The following is a 27,030-nucleotide window of genomic DNA, read 5'->3' on the forward strand; positions in this document are numbered from 1 at the left end:
TATGTTTATAGGGTTCGTGTGATGTTTTTGATACAGGTATACAATGTGAATTAATCAAATCAGGGCAATATTGATACACTATTATTAACTAAAGTCCATAGGGCTTATCTTTGTTTTATACATTTTATGGATTTTGACAAATGTAAAATGATATGCAACTACCATTACAGTATCATACAGAATAATTTCACAGCTCTAAAAATCCTTTGAGCTCCACTTATTCATTCCTTTCTTCTTCTCTATCTCCCAACCCCAACCCCTGGCATGACTTATCTTTTTACTATCTCCATAGTTTTGTCTTGTCTAAAATTCATATAGTTGGAATCACATAGTATGTAGCCTTTCCAGATTGGCTTCTTTCCCTTAGCAATACATATTTAAGCTTCCTCCAGGTCTTTTCTTGGCTTGATAGCTCTTTTCTTTTTAGCACTGAATAATATATCTTTTTTTTTTTTTAATAGTGACAGGGTCTCACTCTGTTGCCCAGGCTGGAGTGCAGTGGCACAATCATAGCTCACTGCAGCCTTGAACTCCTGAGAACAAGTGATCCTCCCAACTCAGCTTCCCAAAAAACTGAGACTATAGTCATGAGCCACCATGCCCTGCCTGAATAATTTCATTGTATGGACGTACCACTGTTTATCCATTCACCTATTGGAGGACATTTTGGTTACTTCCAGATCTGGGCAATTATGAAGCTTCTATAAACATTCATGTGCAGGCTTTCATGTGTATGTTTTCAACTCATTTGGGTAAATAACAACGAGTAAGAGTGCTAGATCATATGGTAAGAATATGTTTTAGTTTTGTAAGAAGCTTCCAAATTTTCTTCCAAAGTAGCTGTATCATTTTGCATTCCCACCCTAAGCAATGAACGAGAATCCTTGGTGCTTGACATCTTTGTCAGCATTTGGTAGTGCTGGTATTTTGAATTTTAGTAATTCTGATAGATGTGTAATGGTATTTCATTTTGGTTTTAATTTGTGATTCTCTAATGACATACGATGTTGAGCATCTTTTTGTAAGCTTATTTACCATTATATATCTTCTTTGACGAGGTGACTCCAGGTTATCTGCTCATTTTTAAATTGGGTCGTTCGTTTTCTTCTTACTGTGTTTAGATTTAATTTTATAGGACTCTTTTGCCAATGCCGTGAGGCTTAAACAAACAGCCATCCTTGGCCCTGGGTTGTGTTGTTCGGCTCCAAAAGCCCTCACGGGTCAAGTTGTAATTGCACAATTTATGCACATATTATAGCAAGCATAGTTTAAGGACTCTTGACCCAGAAGCTACTAACAGAGAAAAGTTGTCTAAGAGACATAGTCCACTGGGAGGAGCCTTTGAAAAGATTTCTGGCCATTAGATCCAAAGGAGTAAGCTGGCAGACACTACCTTAACCAAGTGACCGAAGTTAACATCTCCAGTGATGAGACATATTGGCATCGTGTCCCTCCTGAGCAGGGCACATCACTTCTGTGGTACACTTGCCCCCCAAAAGCGTAACCTGAATCCAATCAGGAGGAAGTATCAGACAAACGGAAACTGAGGAACATTCTACAAAACGACTGGCCAGCACTCTTTCAACGTGTTTTGATCGTGAAAGACAAAGAATGGCAGAGGACTGTCCTAGATTAAATGGGACAAAGAAGACATGACATCTCAATGCAATGTATAATCCTGGATTGGGTCTTACACTGGAGGGACAATTGGCGAAATGTGATAAGTGCTGTAGATTAGCTAGTGGTTTTATACCAGTGTTAATTTCCGGGGTTTGATCATTGTACTGGAATTATATAAGATGTTACTATTTAGGGAAGTGGGCCGAACAGTTACAGAAATTTTTTGTACTATTTTTGCAACATTTTCAAAAGTCTGAAATTATTTCAGTTCAAATGAAAAGTAAAACGAAATTAAAGAGAGAAGTTTCCTGAAGGCAGCACGCCAGGCCCCTCCGCGGGACCCGGGCGGCCCGCGTCCTCGCTAGGTGGGACCTCTCCCCTCCGCCCTCCGCCCGGCCGGGGCCTCCGCGGTGGGAGGGGTCGGGCCGGCGCTCGGCTCTTCCGAGAGGCGCCTCCCCCGCGCCGCGCCGGCTCGCCCGTCGGCTGCCGCCCGCCCGCCCGCCCGCTCTCGGCGCCCTCGCCCGCCGTCATGCCGCGGGCCGCGCTGCCCACGCTCCTGCTGCCGCTGCTGGGCCTCGCCGCTGCTACGGTCGCCGGTAAGCTGCCTCTTGCCGCGGCCCCTCCTCGGCCTGAGCCCCGGCCGCGAGCGACCGCCTTCGCCCCCTGCCCAGCCCAGGCACTGCACCCCCACCCGCCCGAGGGCGGCCGGGGACGCTGCACCCTGGCCGGGCACCTCGCCCTTCCCTGCACGTCCATCCCGTGCGCCCCCGTGGGGCTTGGGGTCTGGCCATCCCCCACCCTCCTTTCCCGGTTCAGTGGGGTCCGAGAGCGCCCTCGGGGAAGGGAGGTGGCCGAGGATTCAAGGGGGCCGTTTCTCTTTCACCCTGTCGACATCCTCAGAGCAGACCCCACTCCGCGGGAAGGGACCCCCAAATGGGTCCGACTGACCGAAGAGCAGGGGACTTAGAGTCCCACCGTGGGCGTAGTTTCGGGGCCTTTTGGGGCTGAAATGAGAAGCGGGGAAGTTGGCAGCAGAGATTTCCCCAGCTGGTGCGCAGCCCGGGAGGGGTGTGCAGGGGGCGGGCGTGGGGGGCTGGAGGAAGCAGGCCCTCTTTTGCAAGAGGCGTTGTTTGTCCAGTTGGTTGGTGTTCAAGTTGTTGAAACAGGAAAACCGTTCAGCCAAATAACCCCTGGAACCAAGAGGAACGGGAACAGGAGAAGCTTGGATTCCACTTCCATCGTGGGATTTAAAACATTTTGTCTAGTCTGCTGTTGTGCAAGTGACATATGAAAAATTACACATGATTAGTCATTTCCAGAATGACTCTTGGGGAAAATACACAATTCTATTGACTATGTGTTTTTTTTAAAAAAACGACAACAAAAAACAAGTTTTCCACACAGCATGTCAAAAATGTGTTGATGGGGAAACTCAGGGGAAGAAAGACTTCCAAAAACACTATTGATCCAACAATTCTAGGAATTAAAGAGCAAAATAAACAAGAACTAAAGGAATACTTGTGTGGGCTTCAATAAAATGATTATGCAAGAGATTCCCGCCCCCCCCCCCCCCGAATTTCACTGCCTTTTAATGATAAGTTCCCTTTCAAAGCCTGCTGACAGGCAGGAATATTTTAAAGGACATCAGGGTTGGAGGCCAGCAGCATAGTAAGCAGCTCAGAACTTGCCTACAAACTCAAGGCTCCTTTCCGGAAAGCTTTTGTGGACCAGCATTTATGACCAGTTATACCATCTGCTGCCTATCAAAGGAGCAGAAACAAGATATGCTGATTTTCACACTGTTCAGACTGAGAACATTAATTTTGTCTAAGACAGGGCTGGACTGTTTCTGAACCTTCCTTATGCACACCCTCATTATGTGAGCCAATAACATCTGGACTCCCATTTAACCTTCCCTCTACACTCCCATGCATTTGTACTTTAGGCTAGTTGAATTTTCTTGTCAGATTTTGTAAGAGATCAGTTTCCAGATTTTGGTGTCTCTCTCATTCAGAGAAGTTGTTTTGACCAGCAATAGAGGACAGACTTTTCTTTGGAAAGTTTTGTTCTTTTATAAGTCCAGTTTGGATATAGGCTTTTCAAGAGCTTTAGAAGTACATGTTGAATAAATTAATGTTGTTAATTAATCAGCTCCTCTCGGTCAGGAAGCTTTAAGGATTAACTTAGAAAGAGCTTGAGCTTTGGCCTTGCTAGTTACCCAATTTATCTGCACTTCAGTAAAATGGAGATAATACTTCCCTTACAGGGTTATTGTGAGCATTACTTGAGAATTCCATGTCTAGCACCTGTTACAGGCATAGTAAATCTTGGTTTCCTTCCCTTTGTTCTCATCATACAAAATGAAGGGTAATTACTGCAACTAGCAAACATATGAATACCACCTTACTACGTGTGTTGAATGTTTGTGGTTACTGAGCACATTCATGTACATAATGTTATAGGGCTGAAAAAACTACTGTGTATGTTTTTCATCACAATACCTCACAGATCTCCTATCCAAACAAGATCAGGATTTGGCTTAGAACTAAATCGAGGAAGAGCTTGTTGATGGATGGGAGATATTGATAGAGGAGCTTCTATGGTATTGCATAAAGTATAAATTTAATGTTGAAATGGAAATCATTGTTACTGTAATCTGCTATTTTGGAGTTTATTAGTGAATGTGCTCTTGTTCTTAGTTATTATCTTGAAAGTAACAATGGACAAAACATTCTTTAAATTCCTGAGTAAGGACCCCTGGTATACCCTTTAAAAAGTTTTTCTGTCATGTTGTTTTTTGCACATAGTACATGATCAGTATGTGTTTATTGGGTCAGTGACTTCCCATGGCATGAGTGAAAATAAGCATGATCAGAGTAAGTCCTCATTCTGTGGCCATGATGTGGATCAGAATCTAGGTTTCTAATTTTGAATTGCCATAGCCTACAAGCCTTAGATGAGGTTCCCCTGCCTTCCTCCCTGATGGCATCCTCTTTCCACCTTATCCTCTCTTTATCCTCCAACACCTGCTGGTTCTTCTGCACCGACCACCTCCTCCCAGTCCTTGGCATGGCTGCCCCCACCCCACCATTCAAATCTCTGTTCATGTGTTACTTCCTGAGGCTTCCCTGAACACCCGCATTCTCTTTTGTGTCTCCATGTTTTAACTTTTTCAAAGCCTTTCTGATTGCGTCTTGTTTATTCCTCTGTCTTCTTGCTTGTTGCTTCTCTTACTGGAAGGAAGCTCCATAACAGCAGACATTTTAGTGTTTTATGGATTTTTGTTTTGATTTGTGTACTCAATTTACTCTAATTTATAATCAAGGAATGAAAAAATTTAGGTGAATAATTTAAAAAGTAGAGAGCATAATTGGATTGCAGTTTCTTTCAAATTATGTTACCTCTGCCATGAACTCATCTCATAATTGAATCCAAAGCGTTAAATCCTCTTAATCTATTGATGCCACTTTTTCTGACCCTTGTGGCACAGTTATGTTTCAGGGGAAATTATTTCAGATTAAATATTAGAGTATTTTTATAGATTTTGAAATGCTAATGTTTATTTTTCTTGTATTATTTCAAGATTTCTTTCGTAGTTGAGAAGATTTTAACCATTTGCTTATGTGTTGAAAACTGGCTTTACAACAGGGTTATCTTCCGTAATTTTTCATTGTCCATATCAAGTATTTTACTGCTTTTGTGGGTTATTTTAGATTTTGAGGGCACGTCTTGAGACTGAATCTATGAAAAAATGGACCAGTGATGCCCAATGAGAAAGGTGCAGATTCACAATGGCACACTCCTTCTGTGAATAAATATCATGACAGTGCTTCTGAGGAGGGAGGCGATGGGAGAGGATGGAAGGGACATCGTGGAAGCTAAGTTGGGAAGGGTGATGTAAAGAAGGGATAGGGTGCCATAAATTTAATAAATAGCCCTCTTCTTCCTCTGTGTATCTAGCACAGTTGCCCCTGTGGAAGGTAAGTGACTGAAACTCATATCTTAATGGGAAAGGAGCAAAGGTCTTATAATTGACAAGGAAAAAGAAAAATAAAATTTTTGCCTTTTCTTTGTTAACATTTAGAACAAGTATGTCCTAAGGATCACTTCCTCTTATGCTGTGCCTGGTTGTTTTAAAAAAAAATAAAAAACGAGGAGGAAAAGGAGAAGAATTTACAAAGGAACAGAGAGTTCTATTAGATTTGACTGGTAATACGAAGTATTCCTGTGGATATGACATTTTATTCTTTTTAGCACATGGTAATTTTAGGCAGAGGATCTATATGGAAACTTTGGGAGTTATGCTAAGTACAGCTTTTAAAATTTTCATCAGGCTCCTAAATTTCTGTGTATACTAAATTAATAGATAGAATTATAAAATTATAAAATCCCCGAAGAGTCATTTAGGTGCATTATTAATAACAACCTATCTTTCAGGACTGCTCTAAAGAAATAAGGGTAATAGAAAGGCACTTTACAGAGAGCTTAGTGGGCAGATTTTTAATTATAACAGGATTATAGCAAAGATACTTAGCATTGAAGACGACTTAGGTTAGCCTTCTGCTCATGAGGTGCATGAACCTCAATAACTCTCCTCACAGGAGTTATGCAGCCACTATTTCAACACTGTTTTCAACATGTCCTTTGAGTAGTGCTTAAGACTTATTTCTGGGGCACATGTTTGGATCTATAGCATGAGAAGAGGGGTTCTGTGTTGATTAACTGGAGTTACTGCTAATGCTGAAATGATCCTAAGGAGAAGGCAACTGAAAGCTTTGGGGAAGTGAGTCAATAGTCTGTTTTCTACTTTTCTGCATGCAGCCTTTTTTTTTTTTTTTCTTGGTACTATCATATTCAGGTGCTCCTCAACTTATAATGGGGCTATGTCCTGATAAACCCATTGTAAAGTTGAAAAATAAGTCAACCATTGTAAGTGGGGGACCATCTCTGTATTGCTTATCTAATTATTCAACAGTGGTCTTTGAGTACCTCGTTATCATTATCATGATCATACTTACTCCCATTGCTGGGGCTTTGTCTGACCTGGCTATCCACATGACTTTTTTCTCCAGTTCCTTCAGCTCTTCCTGTGTCATCTTTATAATGAGACCTTTCCTAGACACCTTTCTAAAATTGCAACCCTAGCCCTTACCCCACACTTGGGATCTTGCTTCTCTGTGTTTTGGGGGTTGTTTTGGTTTGTTTTAGAGATGGGTCTCACTATGTTGCCTAGGCTGGAGTGCAGCGGCTCTTCACAGGTGTGATCATAGAGTACTATAGCCTTGAACTCCTGGCCTTAAGTGGTCCTCCTGCCTCTGCCTCTGAGTAGCTGGGACTACAGGCATGCGCCACCACTCCTGGCTTCTCTGTTTTTTCTCCTTAGTGCTTGTCAATATCTGTGATTGCCAGCCTCTAAGATGGCTCCCAAAGATTCCAACTTTCTAGTAGTCATACTCTTGTATAGTCCACTCCCACATTGAATAGGGCTACCTATAATAACTGTGATGGTTAATTTTATGACATGATTTCAGGAGGTGTATGTGGAAGTGTCTCTGGAAGAGATTAGCATTTGAAACAGTAACACTGAGTAAAGAAGGTCCGCCATCATCAGTGTGGCTGGGTATTATCCAGTCCCTTGAGGGCCTGGGTAGAATGAAAAGGCTGGGGAAGGTAGAGTTCCCTCTTTCTGCCTGAGCTAAGACATCCATCTTCTCCAGCCCTGGGACATCAGAGCTCCTGGTTCTCTGGCCTTCAGACTCTGGGATTTACACCAGTGCTTCCCCACTGCTGGTTCGCAGGCCTTTGTACCCAGACTGAATTACACCATCAGTTTTCTTGGTTGTCCAGCTTGCAGAGGGCAGATTGTGCAACTGCTCAGCCTTCATAACCATGTGAGCCAATTCCTATAATATATCAATCCTCCCCTGCCCGCTCTCTCTCCTGTTGGTGCATATATCTCCTATTGGTTGTGTTTCTCTGGAGAGCCCTGGCCAACACAATAACTAATAGGGTATTGTGGAATAACAGAGTGTAACAATCAAGACTGGATTATAAAAGGCATTGCACTTCTGCCTCAAAGGAGAACAGTCCTTTGAATCACTCACTCTGGGGGAAGCCGCTAGCTATGTCATAAGGACCCTCAGGCATCTCTGTGGAGGAGTCTATATGGTGAGGAAGTAAAGTGTCCTGCCCACAGCCAGCACCAACTCACCGTCCATATGAGTGAGCCTTCTTGAGGCTGACCCTCCAGCCCCGGTTCAGTTTTCAAAGGGCTGCAGCCCTAGACAACAACTTGACTGTAACTTCATTAGAGACCCCAAGCCAGCGTCACCGAGATAAGCAGCTGCTTCTGAATTCCTAACCCAGAGAAACTGTGTGAGATGATAAATGTTTCTTGCATTACGCTGCTAATTTGTTACACAGCAATAGATCACAAATACCCCATCTAACATTATTTTCCTTATTTATCTTGCTTTTGTATGTTTGCCTCAATTCGAATATAAGCTCTAGGAAGGCAGGAATTTTTTTCCTTTTTGTTCACCGTGGAATCCCAAGCGCCTAGAATGTTCTCACGATAACCCCCTCGGTTAGGTACTGTTACCATCCCCATTTTACAAATAAGGTAACTGGGGCATAGTAAAGTTAAGTAACGTACCTGAGATCATGTAATCAGAGCCAGACTTTTCTACACAGCCTAATGTGCTTAACCAGAGCCCTGCACTGCCCTACTTCTATGCACGCCATCCTGTGTTCTGTTCAAGACAATGGGATAGTTATTGAGAGCACGGTTAGATTTAAGACATGGTCTCTGCTGTCATGCTGTTAACAATTCTTTTGGGAAAACAGGATGTGTATCAGATCACCCACATATGGAGCAGGATTTGATGAGTGCCATATAAATGTACATAGGTAGGCCATCAAAGGCTAACACAGCTCCTTTTCAAAAGAAAAATGACTACCCATAGTTCTTATTAATATATGCCTACATCCCTATGATTTGCGCCATATTATGCTCAACACCCTAGCCACAACTAATTGAAATAAGGATAATTTCCTAAATCAAAAGCTAACTACTCTAGGCTAGGCAGCAGCCCAAGATGGGAATGAGTATAAGAACTCTAAGCCCATTTGACTACTGAGATAGTATCCTCAGCTTTCTTACTAGCTGTGCATCCTCACAATAAATCCCTATCACGTGGGGTGACCTGATCACGTCTTTAGTCCTTGTAACCAGAAAAGCCCTCTCATGCAGAGTGTAGTAAAAAGTCCTGTAGAAGTTCAGAAGAGTCAGAAGTTCAGGAAGATAAGGGATGGACACTTCATGGAGAATTGACATGTAGCCTGCCACTGAAATAAGAATATACTTATAATTAGTGGTTTAGAAATCAGAGATCATTTTAATTTATGAAGTATAAGAACTACAAGTGTATTGGAAATTTTACTTGACTTGGGTATTGATTATATTTTTTTGTACTTATTTAGACTTGCTTTATTTCATATAAACAATATTTCAAAAATTCTCTTTTATATATTCTTTTTTTTTTTTTTTTTTTTTTTTGAGACAGAGTCTCACTCTGTTGCCCAGGCTAGAGTGAGTGCCGTGGCGTCAGCCTAGCTCACAGCAACCTCAAACTCCTGAGCTCAAGCGATCCTCCTGTCTCAGCCTCCCGAGTAGCTGGGACTACAGGCATGCGCCACCATGCCCGGCTAATTTTTTCTATATAGATTTTTAGCTGTCCATATAATTTCTTTCTATTTTTAGTAGAGGTGGGGTCTCGCTCTTGCTCAGGCTGGTCTCGAACTCCTGAGCTCAAACGATCCGCCCACCTCGGCCTCCCAGAGTGCTAGGATTACAGGCGTGAGCCACCGCGCCCGGCCTCTTTTATATATTCTTAAGTTATTTGTTGTCAAGAGAAAACACTGTAGCTTTGACTGGAAATAATACAAGAGAGCATTTATCAACTCGTGGCTCAAGAATTTCCAATGATTTATAAAAATGTTTTGGGTGTCAAAAAATGTGGTGGTAATGGAGTCTCTTTCCATTTCAGTTTTCTTTTTTTTAAGTCCCTAAGGTGAAAGAAAAAGAGCACCAAAAGGAACCAGAAGAAATCAGGGGGTAGGGGAGAGAAGAAAAGGAATAATCAAAGCTTGTAATCTAGAGTGTCTATACTTATAACTTTCAATTTGAATTTCATTCTGGAAATGACTACTCGTTTTCTGCCTTTATATCCTAGCTCACTCATTCAGCGAATATTAGTGGAGTCCTTACTAGGTGCTGGTCACTGCCTTTTATGTATTCCCTCTGCCTGGACTTTATTTTTCTTTTTCCTTTTCTGCATAGTGAACTCCTATTTATCCTGCGTGATATAACTCAAATATTGTTTATGTATAAAGGATGGAATTCTGCTTCTGGCTATAATGGAGTGAGAGACTAACACTCCCACTAAGAACAACTAGAAAATCTAGATAAAATTCCCTAAGAATCGTGTTTGCAGGCATCAGAGAGCTGCTAAGGCAGTTTGCTGAGGTGAGCCCAATGTTGTGAGTGGTGCTTTTCTCCTTAAGACGGTTGCTAAAATCAGAGCAAAGTTTGTGGCAGTCTCATGGTGTTAAGGAAACTAAAAATTTCAGTTTTAACTCACCAAAGAGGACACTCTAGTTACTATCCAGGCTTTCAACTGGGATCCATAGGCATTGGGCTTCGCAAAGACTATAATACCTCCTCAAGTTGATTTAACCCTTGATTGTATTAAGGTGAATTTTGCTAGCTGCCTGTTAGAATTCTTTCTAGAGGAGGATAACATCATTTAGAGACTCTATAATTTTTCTATATGGGAATTTGATACAAAGCTACCAGGCAGAACAAAAAACAGACCCAAGGGAGCTTAGGGGTGAGGAGGAGAAGCAGGGAACAGACTAATAGGTGACCCAGAAATTAGAGTTATCTAAAATGGACTTTAACTGTGACAGGTTCAGTAATATAGACAATAAAATTGAGAATTTTACCAGAGACCGAGAATCTATAAAAATATAAACAAATGGAAATTTTATAACTGAAAAGTCACTGACATTATGAACTCAATAGATGGGTTTAACAGCATTAAGAACTGAAATTACCCCTACCCTCAGTGAAGTTGCAAATGAAGAGTATACTAGTAAACCAGAAGGAACAAGATTATGGTATGGAGAGCCAAAAGTATTAACAATAAGGAAAAGGGCAAAAGGGATATATGGGACATGGTAAAAAGTGTAACATATATGTAATTTGAGTCCCAAAAAGGGAGGAGACAGAGAATAGCGCAGAAGCATCTTTTGAAGTGATAATGGCCAAGAACTTTTCAAAAGGGGCCAATGAGAAAAGAAGTGCTTTGAATTCTTAGGATTAAAAAAAAAAAATTAAGCATACCACTGTAAAACTGCTAGAAACCAAAGACAAAGAAAATCTTGAAAGAAGGTGGGAAAAGCACATTACCATCCAAAGAGCAACAATGAGACAGATAGGTAACTTCTCAATAGAAAAGATGGAAGCCAGAACAACAAAATTATAGTCATGCATTGCTTAATGACAGGGATACGTTCTGAGGAATGCATCTTTAGGTGATTCTGTCCTTATACAAACATCAAAAAGTATACTTGCACAAACCAAGATGGTATAGCCTACTACACACCTAGGCTGTATATTATGGCCTGTTGCTCCTTGGCTACAGACCTGTACAGCATGCTACTGGACTGAATACTGTAGATATTTTAGCACAGTGGTAAATATTTGTGTATCTAAACACAGAAAAGATGTGATAAAAATATGGTATTATAATCTTACGGGACTACTGTTGCATATGTGGTCTGTTATTGACTAAAATGTCCTTATGTGGTACATAACTGTACAGCTTAAATGAAAGAAAAGCTGCCATCGTAGAATTCCATATTTGCAAAAATATCCATCAAGCATGAAGGCAATAAAGAGACATTTATAGAATACCAAGAACTGAGGGACTTTCCAGTAGAGCTGGACTTTAAGACCAAAGGGATTTCTTCAGGCAAGTGGAAAATGATCTCAGTCAGTAAGACAGAAATGCAAGAAGGAGTGAAGAGCAACAGAAATTGTACAAAAGGGGTTAGTGTTCTGTTTCTTCACTTTGTCGATTATTATATGCGTCTGTGTGCTTTATGAAAATTCACCAACCTGTATATTTATGGCTTGTGTGCATTGTATGTATGTTGTGTTTCAATAAAAAGTTTACTTTTTAAAAAGTGTACCAGGAAAGGTACTAGAATTGGCAGCAAGGTCAATTCAGTTATATTTTAGGATTTTAGAAACTTTACATGCTTCAAGAAGGAAAGGAACCCACAGGAAGGGAAGTGTTTGAAGAGAAGAGATAAATTAAGCTATTTAAGGATGAGGAAGAAGATTCATTCATTCAGCTAAATATTTAAGATCCTATTATAGTCCAAGAGCTATGGGGTGTTAGGGATCCCAAAATTAATAAGGCTTAGTCCCTATTTTCAAAGTGGTCACTGTCTGGGGGAAAAGTTAACAAGAATGATGATGGTTAACAAAAGCTATGTATTTTGAGTACTTTCCTTGTACTAGGCACTGTGCTGTGCTTTTTTGTAGCATCTTACCTAATGTTCACAACAATTCAATGAGGTAGATACTATTTCCTTCTTTCCTGAGGAAACACAGGAAATAATGTAAGTTGTCCAAAGTCTCACCACCAAGATAAAAACCCAAGTCTGTCTAACTTTAAAGCATGTTCCTCTAGTACTTTACACTGCTGTCAGATGGCGGCTTAGGAGAGAAAGAACTGTGTGGTGAAATAGCTTGCAAGAGTCAAAATAAATTCCAGTGGTGATGTCTTGGAGAAGGTGGGGTAGATAGATGGCCTGGACCTCAGAGGTTGAGCAGACACAGAATAACGTTTGATGGCCTAGAGTGGATTTGAAGAAATAAAAGCCTTTCCTCTGAGTAAAGATGAGACTTTGAAAGAAGGCAACAGAAGTGTATTATGAACTTGAGAAGGCTGAGTGTTGTTTCTCAAGAAAAGGATCTAAGGGTCTAGCTGGCTGTGCCACATGCAGACTTTCAACCAAGTGCCTTGTTTTGAGGCCTTCTGAACCCTCCTCCTTAAAGAGGTAGGTGTCTGGCATCTCCAATTCCTGAATCTTGCTGAACTTCCTTGCTGTTTAAATCTTGGTATCAATACTGTACATACAGTCTTACAGCCAGATTTTTTACTTAATGTTTCATAATGAGCATTTTTCCAAAAAGTGCTTATTGCTAAAACATCCCTATTCAACTATCTTTAAGCCACATAGTGGGAGAGTTCTAGATTCCTGCCAGAGTTTGAGCCAAGGTAGCCACACATGTAATTCACGTGCTTATCAAACAGCAGGAAGGAAAAAAACTTGTATATAAAATAAATTGTATCTTGGGACATCTACCCTCATCCCAATACATCTTGGATGGTTTAACCACTAAAAGTGACAGCACGAGGCCAGAGAAAGCTCACATCTCACACATTGGAGTAATTTTCAGTAGCCTGTTACATGACTTAGGTTATTAGTGCAGGTGCTCTAACAGTGACCTGAATTAACAATGGCATAACAAGATAGAAGTTTTGCTCTTTCACTGTAGTTTGAGTGTTATATGACAGCGCCACCTGGGATCCTTCCATCCTGTTGTCTGTTATTCCTAGGGTGTTTCCACTGGCCACGTGATTAAAGATGGCTAATACAGTTTAGCCATTGGGAAAGGGGAAATACGGTACAGGACGCACACTTCTTCCTTTTAAAGGCCAGACCTGCATGTTTTATTTTTTATTTATTTATTTTTTTTGAGACAGAGTCTCACTCTGTTGCCCAGGCTAGAGTGAGTGCTGTGGCGTCAGCCTAGCTCACAGCAACCTCAAACTGCTGGGCTCAAGTGATCCTCCTGTCTCAGCCTCCCGAGTAGCTGGGACTACAGGCATGCACCACCATGCCCGGCTAATTTTTTCTCTATATATTTTTAGCTGTCCATATAATTTCTTTCTATTTTTAGTAGAGATAGGGTCTCGCGCTTGCTCAGGCTGGTCTCAAACTCCTGAGCTCAAACGATCCGCCCACCACGGCCTCCCAGAGTGCTAGGATTACAGGCGTGAGCCACCGCGCCCGGCCCAGACCTGCATGTTGAACATTTTACTTCTGCTTGCACTTCATTATCCAGAAGTTATGAGAAGACTGGAAATAATCTAGTTTGGTAGCCATGTGCTCTGTGCTATATAAGAAACTGAGGTCAGTACTGGGGACAGCTAATGGTCTCTGCCATATTTTGAGTTTAGTAAAATCAAGAATGTTGAATTAATTTAGATTAATGTAGCTGATTGGTAAATTCTGATCTTTGTAGTAGGGCTTGTTTCTACTTGTTTATATGAACAATGTAATATATACCGCACTTAAAAATAAAACCTATATATATATTTTACCTATATAGATAAAATCACTAAGACTTTACCTATATACACCTAAGAGAATGTGGAAGCTTAATGCTTGTGTTCTGTATTCACTGGAATTAAGTAAAATCCTCTTCTCCTTTTTCTATTTTAGCCAGCAAAATCAAGTTCTTACATTCTTACTTTTGCTTACAATGCTAACTAATGAGATTCTAGAGCCTAGGCTTAAAAATGTATATGTTCATAATGAACCAAAAGAGACCAAGGTAGAGATGAAGAAGATACCCTTCTACTCTACAGCAACAGAGGAAGAGATAAGGTTCTATTTTCATAGAATTAGTTCAAAGACTGCTTTGATGAAGTGTTAAATTGAGAACATTCATAAGAACTTCAATCTTGTTTTCCTGTGCAACATGAAAACTTGTCTGAATATTCATAATCTAGCAACTTGGTCTTTGTTCTTGGAGGTATAATTTGAACAAGAGGGCCTTGTAAAAACTCTTAAGACTTTTGAGATTGTTATTATAAATTGCAATGATAACCTTCAAAGAGAAGTCTATAATTCTGATTGGTTGTCTTCCTTGATAGTTAGTTGCCTTGGTAATAATGCTATAATTTGCATATCTGAATTCCTAAACAACCTAAAGACATAACTTTGCTCTGTCAAATCAGAAGAGAATCATTGGCACATTTCTCTTTTCCTACATGTAAAATGGAGAGAAACAAATTCCTACTACACTGATTTCTTATTTTAACAAAGATTTAATAAGGGAAATTGCCTTTTTGTGGATGTGAAAATTTAATATCTAATTTCCTTACTTTAGGGAATTCATGTAATTCTTATTCTTAAGTTACTTAATATGGTTTTTCTTTTTCCACAGACTGTCCTTCATCTACCTGGGTTCAGTTCCAGGGCAGTTGTTACATTTTTCTTCAAGAAGCTATCAAAGTAGAAAGCATAGAGGATGTCAGAAAGCAGTGTACTGACCGTGGTAAGGGGCTTATTCTTTTTGTGTGTGTGTTTTTACAGATTAGTAAATAGTGTTCACTAATTTCTTTTAAAAAATTATTTTGTTGTATCTCACTTTTAACTGGGTAGTTAGAATTAATATATAGCTTTTATTCTACAACACACAAGCCATAGGCAGTGAAATTGAGTATACATTTAATCCTGAAGTTGGAAGACAGCTGTTGGACAATATTGTCCAAAATAGAAGTGACAGAAGCTTAGCAACATTAGTGTCTATTTAATGTGCATATCCTGTGCCAAGCACTGTGCTTCAGCACATTGTATATTTTACCTGGCTTTAATTATCATAACAAACCCATCAAAGTAGTTTATTATTATCTTCCTTTATCAAGAGAAGAAATTAAATTCAGTTAGTTGTACAAGGTCACACAGGTAATAATTGACAGAGCCAGGATTCAAATCTAGGACTGTTGGATTTTAGGCTTAGAGTTCTTAATTACTTTGTTATTCTGCTCTGCAAGTGCTATTTCAGGCATACAGTGTGGGCAGAAATCAAGACTACATAGGACCATAAAGTGAGACTATGGTAAAGAAGAGTACGTTAAGGAAAAATGATAAAAAGGCTATTTGCAAACCCCCAAACTATGAACATCTATTATGAATCAAAAAAAAATAGTAAACAAAACAAAAAGCCCAGCATGGTACTGACATAAAAACATACACATTGACCAGTGGAACAGAATAGAGAGCCCAGAAATAAATCCACACATTTACAGTCAATTGATTTTTGACAAAGATGCCAAGAATGCACAATGAGGAAAGGACAGTCTCTTTAATAAATGGTGTTGAGAAAACTGGATATCCACATGTAGAAGAATGAAATTGGACCTTTGTCTCATATCATATGCAAAAATCAACTGAAAATGGAATGAAGACAAACATAAGACACTAAACTGTAAAACTACTAGAAGAAATATAGAGCAAAAGCTCCATGACATTGGTCTGGGCAGTGATTATTTGAGTATGACCCCAAAGCATGGGCAACAAAGGCAAAAAGAGACAAATGGAATTGTATCAAACTAAAAAGCTTCTGTAAGCAAAGAAAACAATCAACAAAATGAATAGACAACCTATGAAATGGGAGAAAATATTTGCAAATCATACAGCTGATAAGGGATTCATATCCAAAATATATAAGAACTCAGCACAATAGCAAGAAAACAAATAAACTGATTAAAAATGGGCAAATGACCTGAATTTCTCAAAGGAAGATATACAGATGGCCAATAGGTATATGAAAAATGCTCAACATCACTAATCATTAGGGAAATGCAAATCAAAACCACAATGAGATATCAACTCATACCTGTTAGAATGGTTATTATCAAAAAGACAAAAGAGATGTGCTGGCCAGGATGTGGAGAAAAGGAACCCTTCCTACCAACCCTGTTGGTAGGAATGTAAATTAGTATAGCCATTATGGAAAATATTATAGAGGTTCCTTAAAAAGTTAGAGAGGGTTTTAAGATTGCCAAGTTCTCCTTCAACATAGAGTGTTGACATTTATCAGAAATTTACACAAGATCTTTCCTTGTATTAAAAGCACTCCTAAATATTAAGTTTTGAGATTTGATAAACAGGAGGGAGAAAAGGCTGTTTGCTACAGCATACACACACAGTGTTTCTGGGAAATATAATTTGACATTGTGAAATATTTTAAATAAAAAAATGTCATTTTTTAAAAGGTGTGCTTGGAAGCTGTTTATGTATTTGGCTTTTTGGCTCAAAGTGCATCCTTTTATTAAGCCTCTAATTTTTGAGACACTTGTTAGCTGAAACTGTGATGGGAGCTAGCATCTTTTTCATCTGAAATATCTCAGCTGGTGACATGAGAGTCCTTGATTCTTTAAGGATGCTTTTTATTACTATATGATTCCTAAGAAATCTCTTAATCATTTCATTAAATTTTGTCTTGGGCATATTCACAACTCCAGCATTTAGAAATGCTCTTTACCTAAAAAACACAATTTCTGACAACCCACTAATATAACATTTTGGAAGAATGCATCACATTGTATTAGGGGTGCTTTAATCAAAATTGTATTCACTTATTGTAGAAGGATATAAGTGTACACATAGAATTTTAATTCTATTAAAGAGCCACATAGTACTTAATACATATCCATTATTTCCTTTTGAAAAATTCCTTTGAAAAATGGTGTTAAACATTTGCTCTTTGAAAACAAGACAAAATTTCCAACATGCCAATATGGTTTTATTTCAAGTCAATGGAATAAAATAATAGCAATTTTGCTGGTTTTATAAGATTTTTAAAATGGGGTTTCCTACAACTATTTTCTGTCCCTCAAAAAACCACCAATTTATATTAGGTTTACTTAGACATAAACATACATTTCAATAACATAAATTATGTTGGAGGCTGAGAGACAAGAAAAAGACATGTTCCTATACCCTTAATAGCTTGTATGAACTACAAGATCAAAGTTCATTGTTCAGCTCTTACATTTATAAACAGTTAAGCAGCTGTTGATTATACAGAGGCATAATTAATACTTGTTGACTGACTTCCTCTATGATGCAACTGAAGGTAGTTGTTGTTTTCTTTAGCAAGTCAAGCAAAACTCCATTAAAAACACCCAAAAACTTTGTGGCCTGATTTTTGATTGCTTGTTTCATAGTCCATTAATTCTACTTGTTGAAGCAGGGTAGCCATTTAGTAATTTTAAATTGTATATAGATATGCTTATAAAATTTGTCTTGTGTCTAAAGAAAATTATATCTTTTTCCCAAACATTTTAAAATTCAGTTTGTCTTACTGAATTGATTTTTTAAAGTTTCTCATACATTTCTAATAACCCTTCCATTTATTTGCTAATTCTAGACATTTGGTTCCATACTGGAAATACCTATTACATTGATGAATCAGAAAATTAGCTAAATTTAGTCTTACTGTTACTTAATTTTGACTAGGGTAGTGTTTTGGTTTAAAACAGCAGGTTGATATGAATTGTGTTTTCTCTGCTATGTATGAAGAAAAAGCATAAAGAATACTAGAATATTTACATTTGGATAAAATCCTCACTGCCATACAAAATCACATATTAAACCTATCATTTAGGGTGTAGAAAATAAGTGACTTGTTACTTTTTGGGTTTCAGAGAGCTATATTTATAAAGATTCCCAGTGCTTTGTGCTAATTTACCTGATGTTACTTCTTATTTTTGCTACCATTTCTCATTTAGGAAAATAATTGTGAGAAGCTAACATTTGTCTTATTTTGCAACATTTACCTTTAATTTATACATTATCTGTTATAACAATAAATATTTTCAATCTTTTCTTTTTGTGATGTATGAACTGTGTCACAAGGCATAAAGAGAATTAAAGACCCAAATTACTTCTCAGCAGGGAGTGTCACTGGTAATGCATTGTGAAAAAAATTTGCAAGAGCGCATGCATTCTTTGGGGATTTATGCTGTCATTTGTTAAAGAAAATGAAAGTGTCTTATTTGCCTGATATAGTAATTTAAGTCTATACAGTATTTAATTAGATTACGCCGTTAAAAATCATTAACGTTCCATTGGCTGCTACAAGGTCAGAGAAAAGGATAAAAAACTCATGTCTGGATACGTAAGCCTAAACTATAACCTAGTTAAATATTTCCCTTGAGGATTTTTCTAGAGTGGCATTTTGGTCACATTTCACAAGTATTAGGGTAAAACAAATCAAAAGTCTGTATGATATTTAACAGATAGGAGGTAATAGCAGCTGGAATGCTTAAAAAAAAAAAAATCATGGAGTTTTGAAAAATTGAGAAATAATTCAGTGAGAGAACCTTGCTGAATTCTGTCTTTGGACTAATTATTTAGTGTTTCAAAGCTTAGTCTTATTTTTTCTTTAAAAGTTCTTTCTTAATTATCCAATTAATGCATGATCATTATAGAAAACTTGGAAAAACATATATGCAAATATTTTAAAAATTAAACAAAAACACCCTAAATTGTACCACCCTGTTAATAATAATAATGATTAACATTTTACATTTTAACTATGCTTCTAGACTTTTTTCTCTATGTAAATATATTTTAATAATTTTTTTTTTTTTTTTTGAGACAGTCTCACTGTGTTGCCCTTGGTAGAGTACAGTACACTCGTGTCATTGTGGCTCACTGCAACCGCAGACTCCTGGGCTCAAGTGATCCTTTTGTCTCAGCTTCCCAAGTAGCTGGGACTACAGGCGCATGCCACAACACCCAGCTAATTTTTCTATTTTTAGTAGAGATGGGGTCTCACTTTTGTTCAGGCTGGTCTCAAACTCCTGAGCTCAAGCAATTCTCCTGCCTTGGCCTCCCAGAGTGCTAGGATTACAGGCATAAGCCACTGAGCCAGGCCTTAATAAATCTTTTGTAAGATAAAAATGGAACCATACAAGGCAAACTCTTCTGTAATCTACATTTTCCCTTAAAAATATCTTTCCATGGCAGTAAATATAGAATACATATTTCCTAATAACGGCACATTACTCAACCATATAGATATACCATAATTGATTTAATGAATCCTGTGACATTGGGTATTATTTCTAGTCTTTTTAGTGTCATAAATAATATGTGATGAACATTAATGATAGTGCCTATTTGAGCACAAAGCCAATGATTATCTTAGCTTAAAGCATAAGGATTGCTGGGTCAAAGAGTATGTACTTTTTTTTTTTTAGAGCTTTTGATACATCTTGCCAAATTCTCTCCAAAAAGGTGGTACTAATTTTTACTCTAACTGGCCAGTGATTAGTTCCTATTTTTCTGCACTGAAGGCCAGCACTGTTTAATCTGCAAGTCTGAAAGTCTGCCTATTTTTATTTTCATCTTTTTACCAGTGAGATTAAATTTTTCACATTTCTTGTGTTACATTTCCTTCTATGAGAATGAATTGCCTTTTTAATAGTCTGAGACCAATTTTCCTATTAAGGTGTTTTACTTTATAATTTTTTTATTTATAATGGAACTTTAGTCTGTATAGTTTGTGATTTTCCTCCTTAACAATATGGTATTTTGGGGGGATATTTTTGGCCCTTTAGTTTTCTTTTCCCCTATAGTTAAATTTATTGGTTTTTTTCTAAAAACCTATTTTATATATAATGTATAAAATAATGCATAATTTTTATATACCTCGTGATTTTCACTGATTCTGGAACATACTTTTTTTTTCTCTTTAAAATAATTTCAGGAGCAGACATGGTAAGCATACATAATGAAGAAGAAAATGCTTTTATACTGGATTCTTTGAAAAAGCAATGGAAAGGCCCAGATGATATCCTACTAGGCATGTTTTATGACACAGACGGTAAGTGATATTTACCTTGTGGGACATGACTTTGTTTTTCTTGCTTTAATATTAGTAAAACTGATGGCTTTCACATTCTTCAATTCTGTAGTTCAAGTTGATGTTTCCTGTGGGCTCCAGGTGTTACAGTTTCAATATGCACTTATGACTTGTACCACCGCATGTCCCTGCGTAGCTCAACATGTTTCACAGATGAGAGCCACAGTTGATTTTCTTGTCTGGATTAAAATGTGGTTCTAAGCACAGTATTTTTGTAATATGGCATGGTCATAAAAATTAGTATTACTGTGTGATTATTAATAGTAGGACAGACTAAATCATCAACATATTATATAAATGTATTTATTATCACTATAGAAAAATATAAAGTACATATATAAACATTTTCAAGTGATATGAAATGACTGAAGTTAATATTTTAACTATTTTTCTTGACTTTTTCTCCATGAAAATACTATATATATTTTTCTTTACAAAAATGGGCTCTTCATCAGAACCTTCTTCAACCAATACCTTTTGATGATTTGTCTGTACACAGGATATATTCCTCTTTCTAATTTTAATCCTATAACCAAAAGTTTAGGCCAGACATACCTTAGTAACTTCCCACCTTTAATCCTAGACCCTTTTCTTTGGTTTCCTTTTAACACCTTTTAAAACTGTCATAATGTTGAAAATATTCCTTAATTGACAGATGCAAGTTTCAAGTGGTTTGATAATTCAAATATGACATTTATTAAGTGGACAGACCAAGAAGATGATGAGGATCTAATTGACACCTGTGCTTTTCTGCACACCAAGACAGGTGAATGGACAAAAGGAAATTGTGAAGTTTCTTCTGTGGAAGGAACACTGTGTAAAGCATCTAGTAAGTATGATTGAAGGTCTTTTTTTTCATTCCAAGAGGGATGGGGAAAGTAGGACTGGTTTTTCAGATAGTTTGAGATTAGTGTACCTCATGAAATAAAGGGAGTAAGACTTCAGAATATAGTAGGATGGTTTGCTCTGAAGTCTCTTGGAAGTCCAATATGTGATTTTTACATTTAGGAGATAGGGCCAGATCATGTGAACTAGGCATAATTTTATTCTGTTTATTCTTAGAGTTTGCAAGAAGTCAAAAATTATTCTGTTCTAAGAAATTATTATAGTCTCTTTGCATGTGATTTGATTGAGCAGAAGTGGTGAAGAAAAATCATGTATGATTCCAGAATTCCCATGTAACTTTACAAAGAATTAGATTCTTTGTAAGAACTAACATCTTTTGTTTAGGCAAACAAAAACTATACTGTGGCTTATAATTTATTCTGAATTAAAACACACATCTTCTTCTAACCCATTAGAATGCTTTTCAATGAACAAAATTATCCTGTTCCACAACAATATTTTGATGTTATTTGTTAAACACTGAACAAAGTTTTTTCTTCCAAGTTTTAGAAAGTAAATGTTTTATTATTAAAGAAACAAAATTTCAAAATATGAATTTGGGGTGCTTGAAACATGATGCAAACATCCATTTCCCCATTTTGCATCCTTAGTATTTTCTTCTACTTCAACTGTAGACCAAAACTATACATCTGGCTCTGATTGTTTCCTTTCTTTATGTATAGAATTACACATATTTCTTTAATTGCTACACCAGGATCTTTGACTACAGTTAGTTTTATAGTGATTATATCAATTGTTTGTCATAGTTTTATGATAGTAACATTCAACTTAAAACATTTGATTTTTTTAAAAATTCTTTTCTTTTTTTTTTTTGAGACAGAGTCTTACCTCTGTTGCCCAGGCTAGAGTGCCATGGCGTCAGCCTAGCTCACAGCAACCTCAAACTCCTGGGCTCAAGCAATCCTACTGCCTCAGCCTCCCGAGTAGCTGGGACTACAGGCATGCGCCACCATGCCCGGCTAATTTTTTCTATATATCTTTAGTTGTCCAGCTAATTTCTTTCTATTTTTTTAGTAGAGACAGGGTCTCGCTCTTGCTCAGGCTGGTCTCGAACTCCTGAGCTCAAACAATCCTCCCGCCTTGGCCTCCCAGAGTGCTAGGATTACAGGCGTGAGCCACCACACACGGCCTAAAAATTGATTCTTTTCAAACAATGTACCTCAGGGCACCCTTATATAAGCCCAGTTTTTAAAGATTACCATGGTAAAAAAATAAACCAAGTTTTTAATTAAACTGTAACTTCAAAGCCTGAGAAATAGCAAATCCAGTTGAAGTCACAGCTATACTGTTTTGAAGACAAGTCAAAGCTGTTTTACTACATTTGTTTTCTAGACTCTCCAACTGGAATCTTCTTGTTTCCCTTATCTTATTATTGTCTTTTTCTTGAGATCCCCTATTTTCACCAAGCAATCTAATGATTTTTTTTTGGAAATAGGGTCTCACTTTGTTGCCTGGGCTGAAGTACAGTGGCATGATTATAGCTCACAGCAACCTCAAACTCCTAGGCTCAAATGATCCTCCTGCCTCAGCCTCCAGAGTAGCCGGGACTACATACAGGCATGCGTTACCAAGCTTGGCTAATTTTTTTATTTTTATTTTTTTGTAGAGATGGGGTCTCGCTCTTGCTCAGTCTAGTCTCAAACTCCTGGCCTCAAGCAGTCTGCGTTGGCATCCCAAAGTGCTAGGATTACAGGCATGAGCCATCGTGCCCTGCCTCAAGCTAATTAATTTTGTTAGGCCTCTATGTCTTTCTTTAAAAACTAAGTTCAAAACAGATAACAGAAACAATTAATGAAGCAATAGAAATATAGATATTAATCTACTATATGTGGATATTAAACTACTATATAAAAAGGCTCATTTTTTTTTCCTTTTTTTAATTTCAGCTTATTATGGGGGTACAAAAGTTCAGGTTATATATGTTGCCCATGCCCCCCCATCCCCCCAGGTCTGAGCTTCAAGCATGTCCATTCCCTAGACAGTGCACATTGCACTCATCACGTAGGTATACACCCATCCCCTCCCCTCACCCCCTTCCCCCCGAGTCTGAACTTCAAGCGTGTCCATTCCCCAGGCAGTGCGCATCGCACTCATCAATTAGGTACACACCCATCCCCTCCCCCCAGCCCCCACCTCTGTCCGATACCCAATTGGTATTATTCCCAAATGACTTTGAAAATGTTTAAACTCAATCTTGTAACAAAACATACTTAAATTTTAATTTGTATTTTCTTTTGTATTTTAGTCCCATATGAAAAGAAATATTTATCAGGTAAGTAATGGTTTGGTCTTTGAGTTTTTCCCACAATAAAAAATATGTTAAAATTCTGGCATGTTAAAATACTACAAATCCCTTTTTAAAAATTAATTATAAAATATACGACATAAAGTAGAACAATTTTTATAAGAATGTAGAAAGTTCTTTTAGCTTAATAAGACTTGATATTTTATTTTTATTTTTTATTTTTTTTTTTTTTTTTTTTTTTTTTTTTTTTTTTTTTTGTTAAGACAGAGTCTCACTTTGTTGCCCAGGCTAGAGTGAGTGCCGTGGCGTCAGCTTAGCTCACAGCAACCTCAGACTCCTCGGCTTAAGCGATCCTACTGCCTCAGCCTCCCGAGTAGCTGGGACTACAGGCATGCGCCACTATGCCCGGCTAATTTTTTCTATATAGATTTTTAGTTGTCCATATAATGTCTTTCCATTTTTAGTAGAGACGGGGTCTCGCTCAGGCTGGTCTCGAACTCCTGACCTTGAGCAATCCACCCGCCTCGGCCTCCCAGAGTGCTAGGATTACAGGCGTGAGCCACCGCGCCCGGCCTATTTTTTATTTTTTATTTATTTATTTTTTTTTTTGAGACAGAGTCTCACTTTGTTGCCCGGGCTAGAGTGAGTGCCGTGGCGTCAGTCTAGCTCACAGCAACCTCAAACTCCTGGACTTAAGCGATCCTACTGCCTCAGCCTCCCGAGTAGCTGGGACTACAGGCATGCGCCACCATGCCCGGCTAATTTTTTGTATATATATATATTTTAGTTGTCCATATAATTTCTTTCTATTTTTAGTAGAGACGGGGTCTCACTCTTGCTCAGGCTAGTCTCGAACTCCTGACCTCGAGCGATCCACCCGCCTCGGCCTCCCAGAGTGCTAGGATTACAGGCGTGAGCCACCGCGCCCGGCCAAGACTTGATATTTTAAATATGATAACTGCAAGTTACATACGAAATGAACATTTTTTTTACACCACATTATATTTTCCCATTGAACTCCATTGTGGGTTTGTGCATCTTTTGTTTAAAAAAGTTTTACCTCAAGTTGTAATTACAATTCATGAAGCATCTTTCTTAAGGGCTTCTTAAATGTATTTTTTTAAAAAAGAAACAGATAATATATTTATGTGGTTTGAAAATCAAAACTATATAAAAGCAAACACTGCCCCCATCCACTCTATTGTCTTTACCCTCATTGAGCACCATTTTATTCAGTTTCTTTAACAGTCTAGTGGTTTTGTTTTTGTTTTTTGCCAACATAAGCAAATTGAGATGGATGACTTATTTTGGTACTTTAATTTACTAATATAGTCTAGAGATCTCTCCCTATCATTACAGATCAATCTTCCTTCTTTTTTATAACTATACACTCATCTATTTTATGGATATACATAGTCCTTTAACATGTTAACTGCCATGTGGGTTGTATTTAACTCATGCTAGTTTTAACCCCAGGACCTCAAGAAGCATATGTAACTCATGTCTCTTTACCTTGGGAGCGGCATCAACTATTTTTCAAGTTGCATATAACTCACATACAGTAAACGATAAAAAAATAACAAAATTCTCATTAAGTTAGAAAGGATCGTTTTGTTTTCAAAGTTTTTATTCTATTTTTGTAATAAAACACCATAGCCTCAGGGAAAACATTTTTTTCCTACTGTGGCAGTATGTTAACCCAGCTTCAGATCTCTACTCGGCTGTTTCCACACATTTGCTATTATAAACAATGCTGTAATAAAATGAATCACCTTGCACAAATACATGTTCATCTGTAGATTAGATTCCCTGAAATGCAGTTGCTGGATTGAAAATGAATCTATAACTTTGATATGATATTGTTCTAGAGTAGTTGTACCATTTTGTATTCCTGGTAGCAATGTATGAGTGCCTGCAATGAATTTTTGGATTTTTGCTATTTGGATAGTATAGTTTTAAATCTCCGCATTTTCAGGTATTATTTACAGAGTAAAAATCACAAATCTTAGTTTGATGAATGTTTATGTATTTACCTGTGTTACTACCATTCAAATCAAGATATAGAACATTTCTATCACCCTACAAAGTTCCTCCATTCCCCTTCCCAATATATATGTCCAGGCTGCCACAACCCACCCAGAAGTAACCACTATTCTGATTTCTGTCACCATAGATTAGAATTGCTTGTTCTTGAACTTCACATAAAGATATCCTATATATACTTTTGTTTGCCTTCTTTCACTCAGGAATTTTTTTTCAGATTCATCCATGTTGTGCATGTATGTTGTACTTTTTTCCATTGCTTCATAGTATTTTCATTTCAAAATATTAAGGGGGGGCCGGGCGCGGTGGTTCACACCTGTAATCCTAGCACTCTGGGAGGCCGAGGCGGGTGGATCACTCAAGGTCAGGAGTTCAAGACCAGCCTGAGCAAGAGCGAGACCCTGTCTCTACTAAAAAAAAAAATAGAAAGAAATTATATGGACAACTAAAAATATATATAGAAAAAATTAGCCGGGCATGGTGGCGCGTGCCTGTAGTCCCAGCTACTCGGGAGGCTGAGGCAGTAGGATTGCTTGAGCCCAGGAGTTTGAGGTTGCTGTGAGCTAGGCTGACACCATGGCACTCACTCTAGCCCGGGCAACAAAGTGAGACTCTGTCTCAAAAAAAAAAAAAAAAATATTAAGGGGGTACAAATGTTTTTGTTACCTAGATATCTTATATCAGGCTTAAGTTGGGGCCAGAATAGTTTTCATTGTACCCAATAGGTCAGTTTTTACCCCTCACTCCCTCATTCTTGGTTTTCAATGTCCTTTACATCTCTTTGTGCCCATGAGTGCCCATCATTTAGCTCCCAATTATTAGAGAGTGCATGTAGTGTGTTTTTACATTCCTGAGATACTTCACTTAGGATAATGGTCCCCAGTTCCATCCAAGTTGCTGCAGAACACATTATTTCATTCCTTTTTATAGCTGCGTAGTACTCCATGGTATGTTCACTCATGAATTGATGGGTACTTAGGTTGATCACACATCTTTGCAATTGTGAACTGTGCTGCAGTAAACATTGGCATGCAGGTGTCTTTTTGATAAAATGACTTCTTTTTCTTTGGGTAGATACCCAGTAGTGGAATTGCTGGATCAAATTGTAAGTCTACATTTCTTTGAGGAATCTCCATACTGTTTTCCATAGAGGTTGTACTAATTTGCAGTCTCACCAACAGTGTGTAAGAGTTCCTGTCTCTCTGCACCCACACTACCATCTATTGTTTTATGACACTTTAGTAATGGCCATTCTGACAGAGGTAAGGTAGTGTCTCACTGTGGTTTTAATTTGCATGCTTCGTAGTATTTTATTTCATAAATATATCACATTTTGTCTATTCTCTTGTTTATGGATATTTGGATCATTTCTTGTTTGGAACTAATTTGAATGGAGCTGCTTAATACATTC

At 38.0% G+C, this 27,030-nt stretch overlaps 1 protein-coding gene across 1 annotated transcript in view; it reads left to right on the forward strand.

Annotated features, from left to right (window-relative positions):
• The first annotated feature begins 2,045 nt into the window (after positions 1 to 2,045).
• The window catches only part of CD302 (CD302 molecule), a 31,662-nt gene continuing 6,677 nt past the window's right edge, over positions 2,046 to 27,030 (forward strand). Inside the window, exons 1-5 of the mRNA XM_069495123.1 lie at positions 2,046 to 2,216; positions 14,933 to 15,043; positions 20,270 to 20,386; positions 21,081 to 21,254; positions 23,577 to 23,603. Of these exons, the coding sequence (XP_069351224.1) occupies positions 2,150 to 2,216; positions 14,933 to 15,043; positions 20,270 to 20,386; positions 21,081 to 21,254; positions 23,577 to 23,603 (496 nt within the window). The 5' untranslated portion in view covers positions 2,046 to 2,149. The remainder of the gene's footprint in view (positions 2,217 to 14,932; positions 15,044 to 20,269; positions 20,387 to 21,080; positions 21,255 to 23,576; positions 23,604 to 27,030) is intronic.

This window comes from Eulemur rufifrons, chromosome 1 (genome assembly GCF_041146395.1).
Source record: "Eulemur rufifrons isolate Redbay chromosome 1, OSU_ERuf_1, whole genome shotgun sequence".
Lineage (NCBI taxonomy): Eukaryota > Metazoa > Chordata > Mammalia > Primates > Lemuridae > Eulemur > Eulemur rufifrons.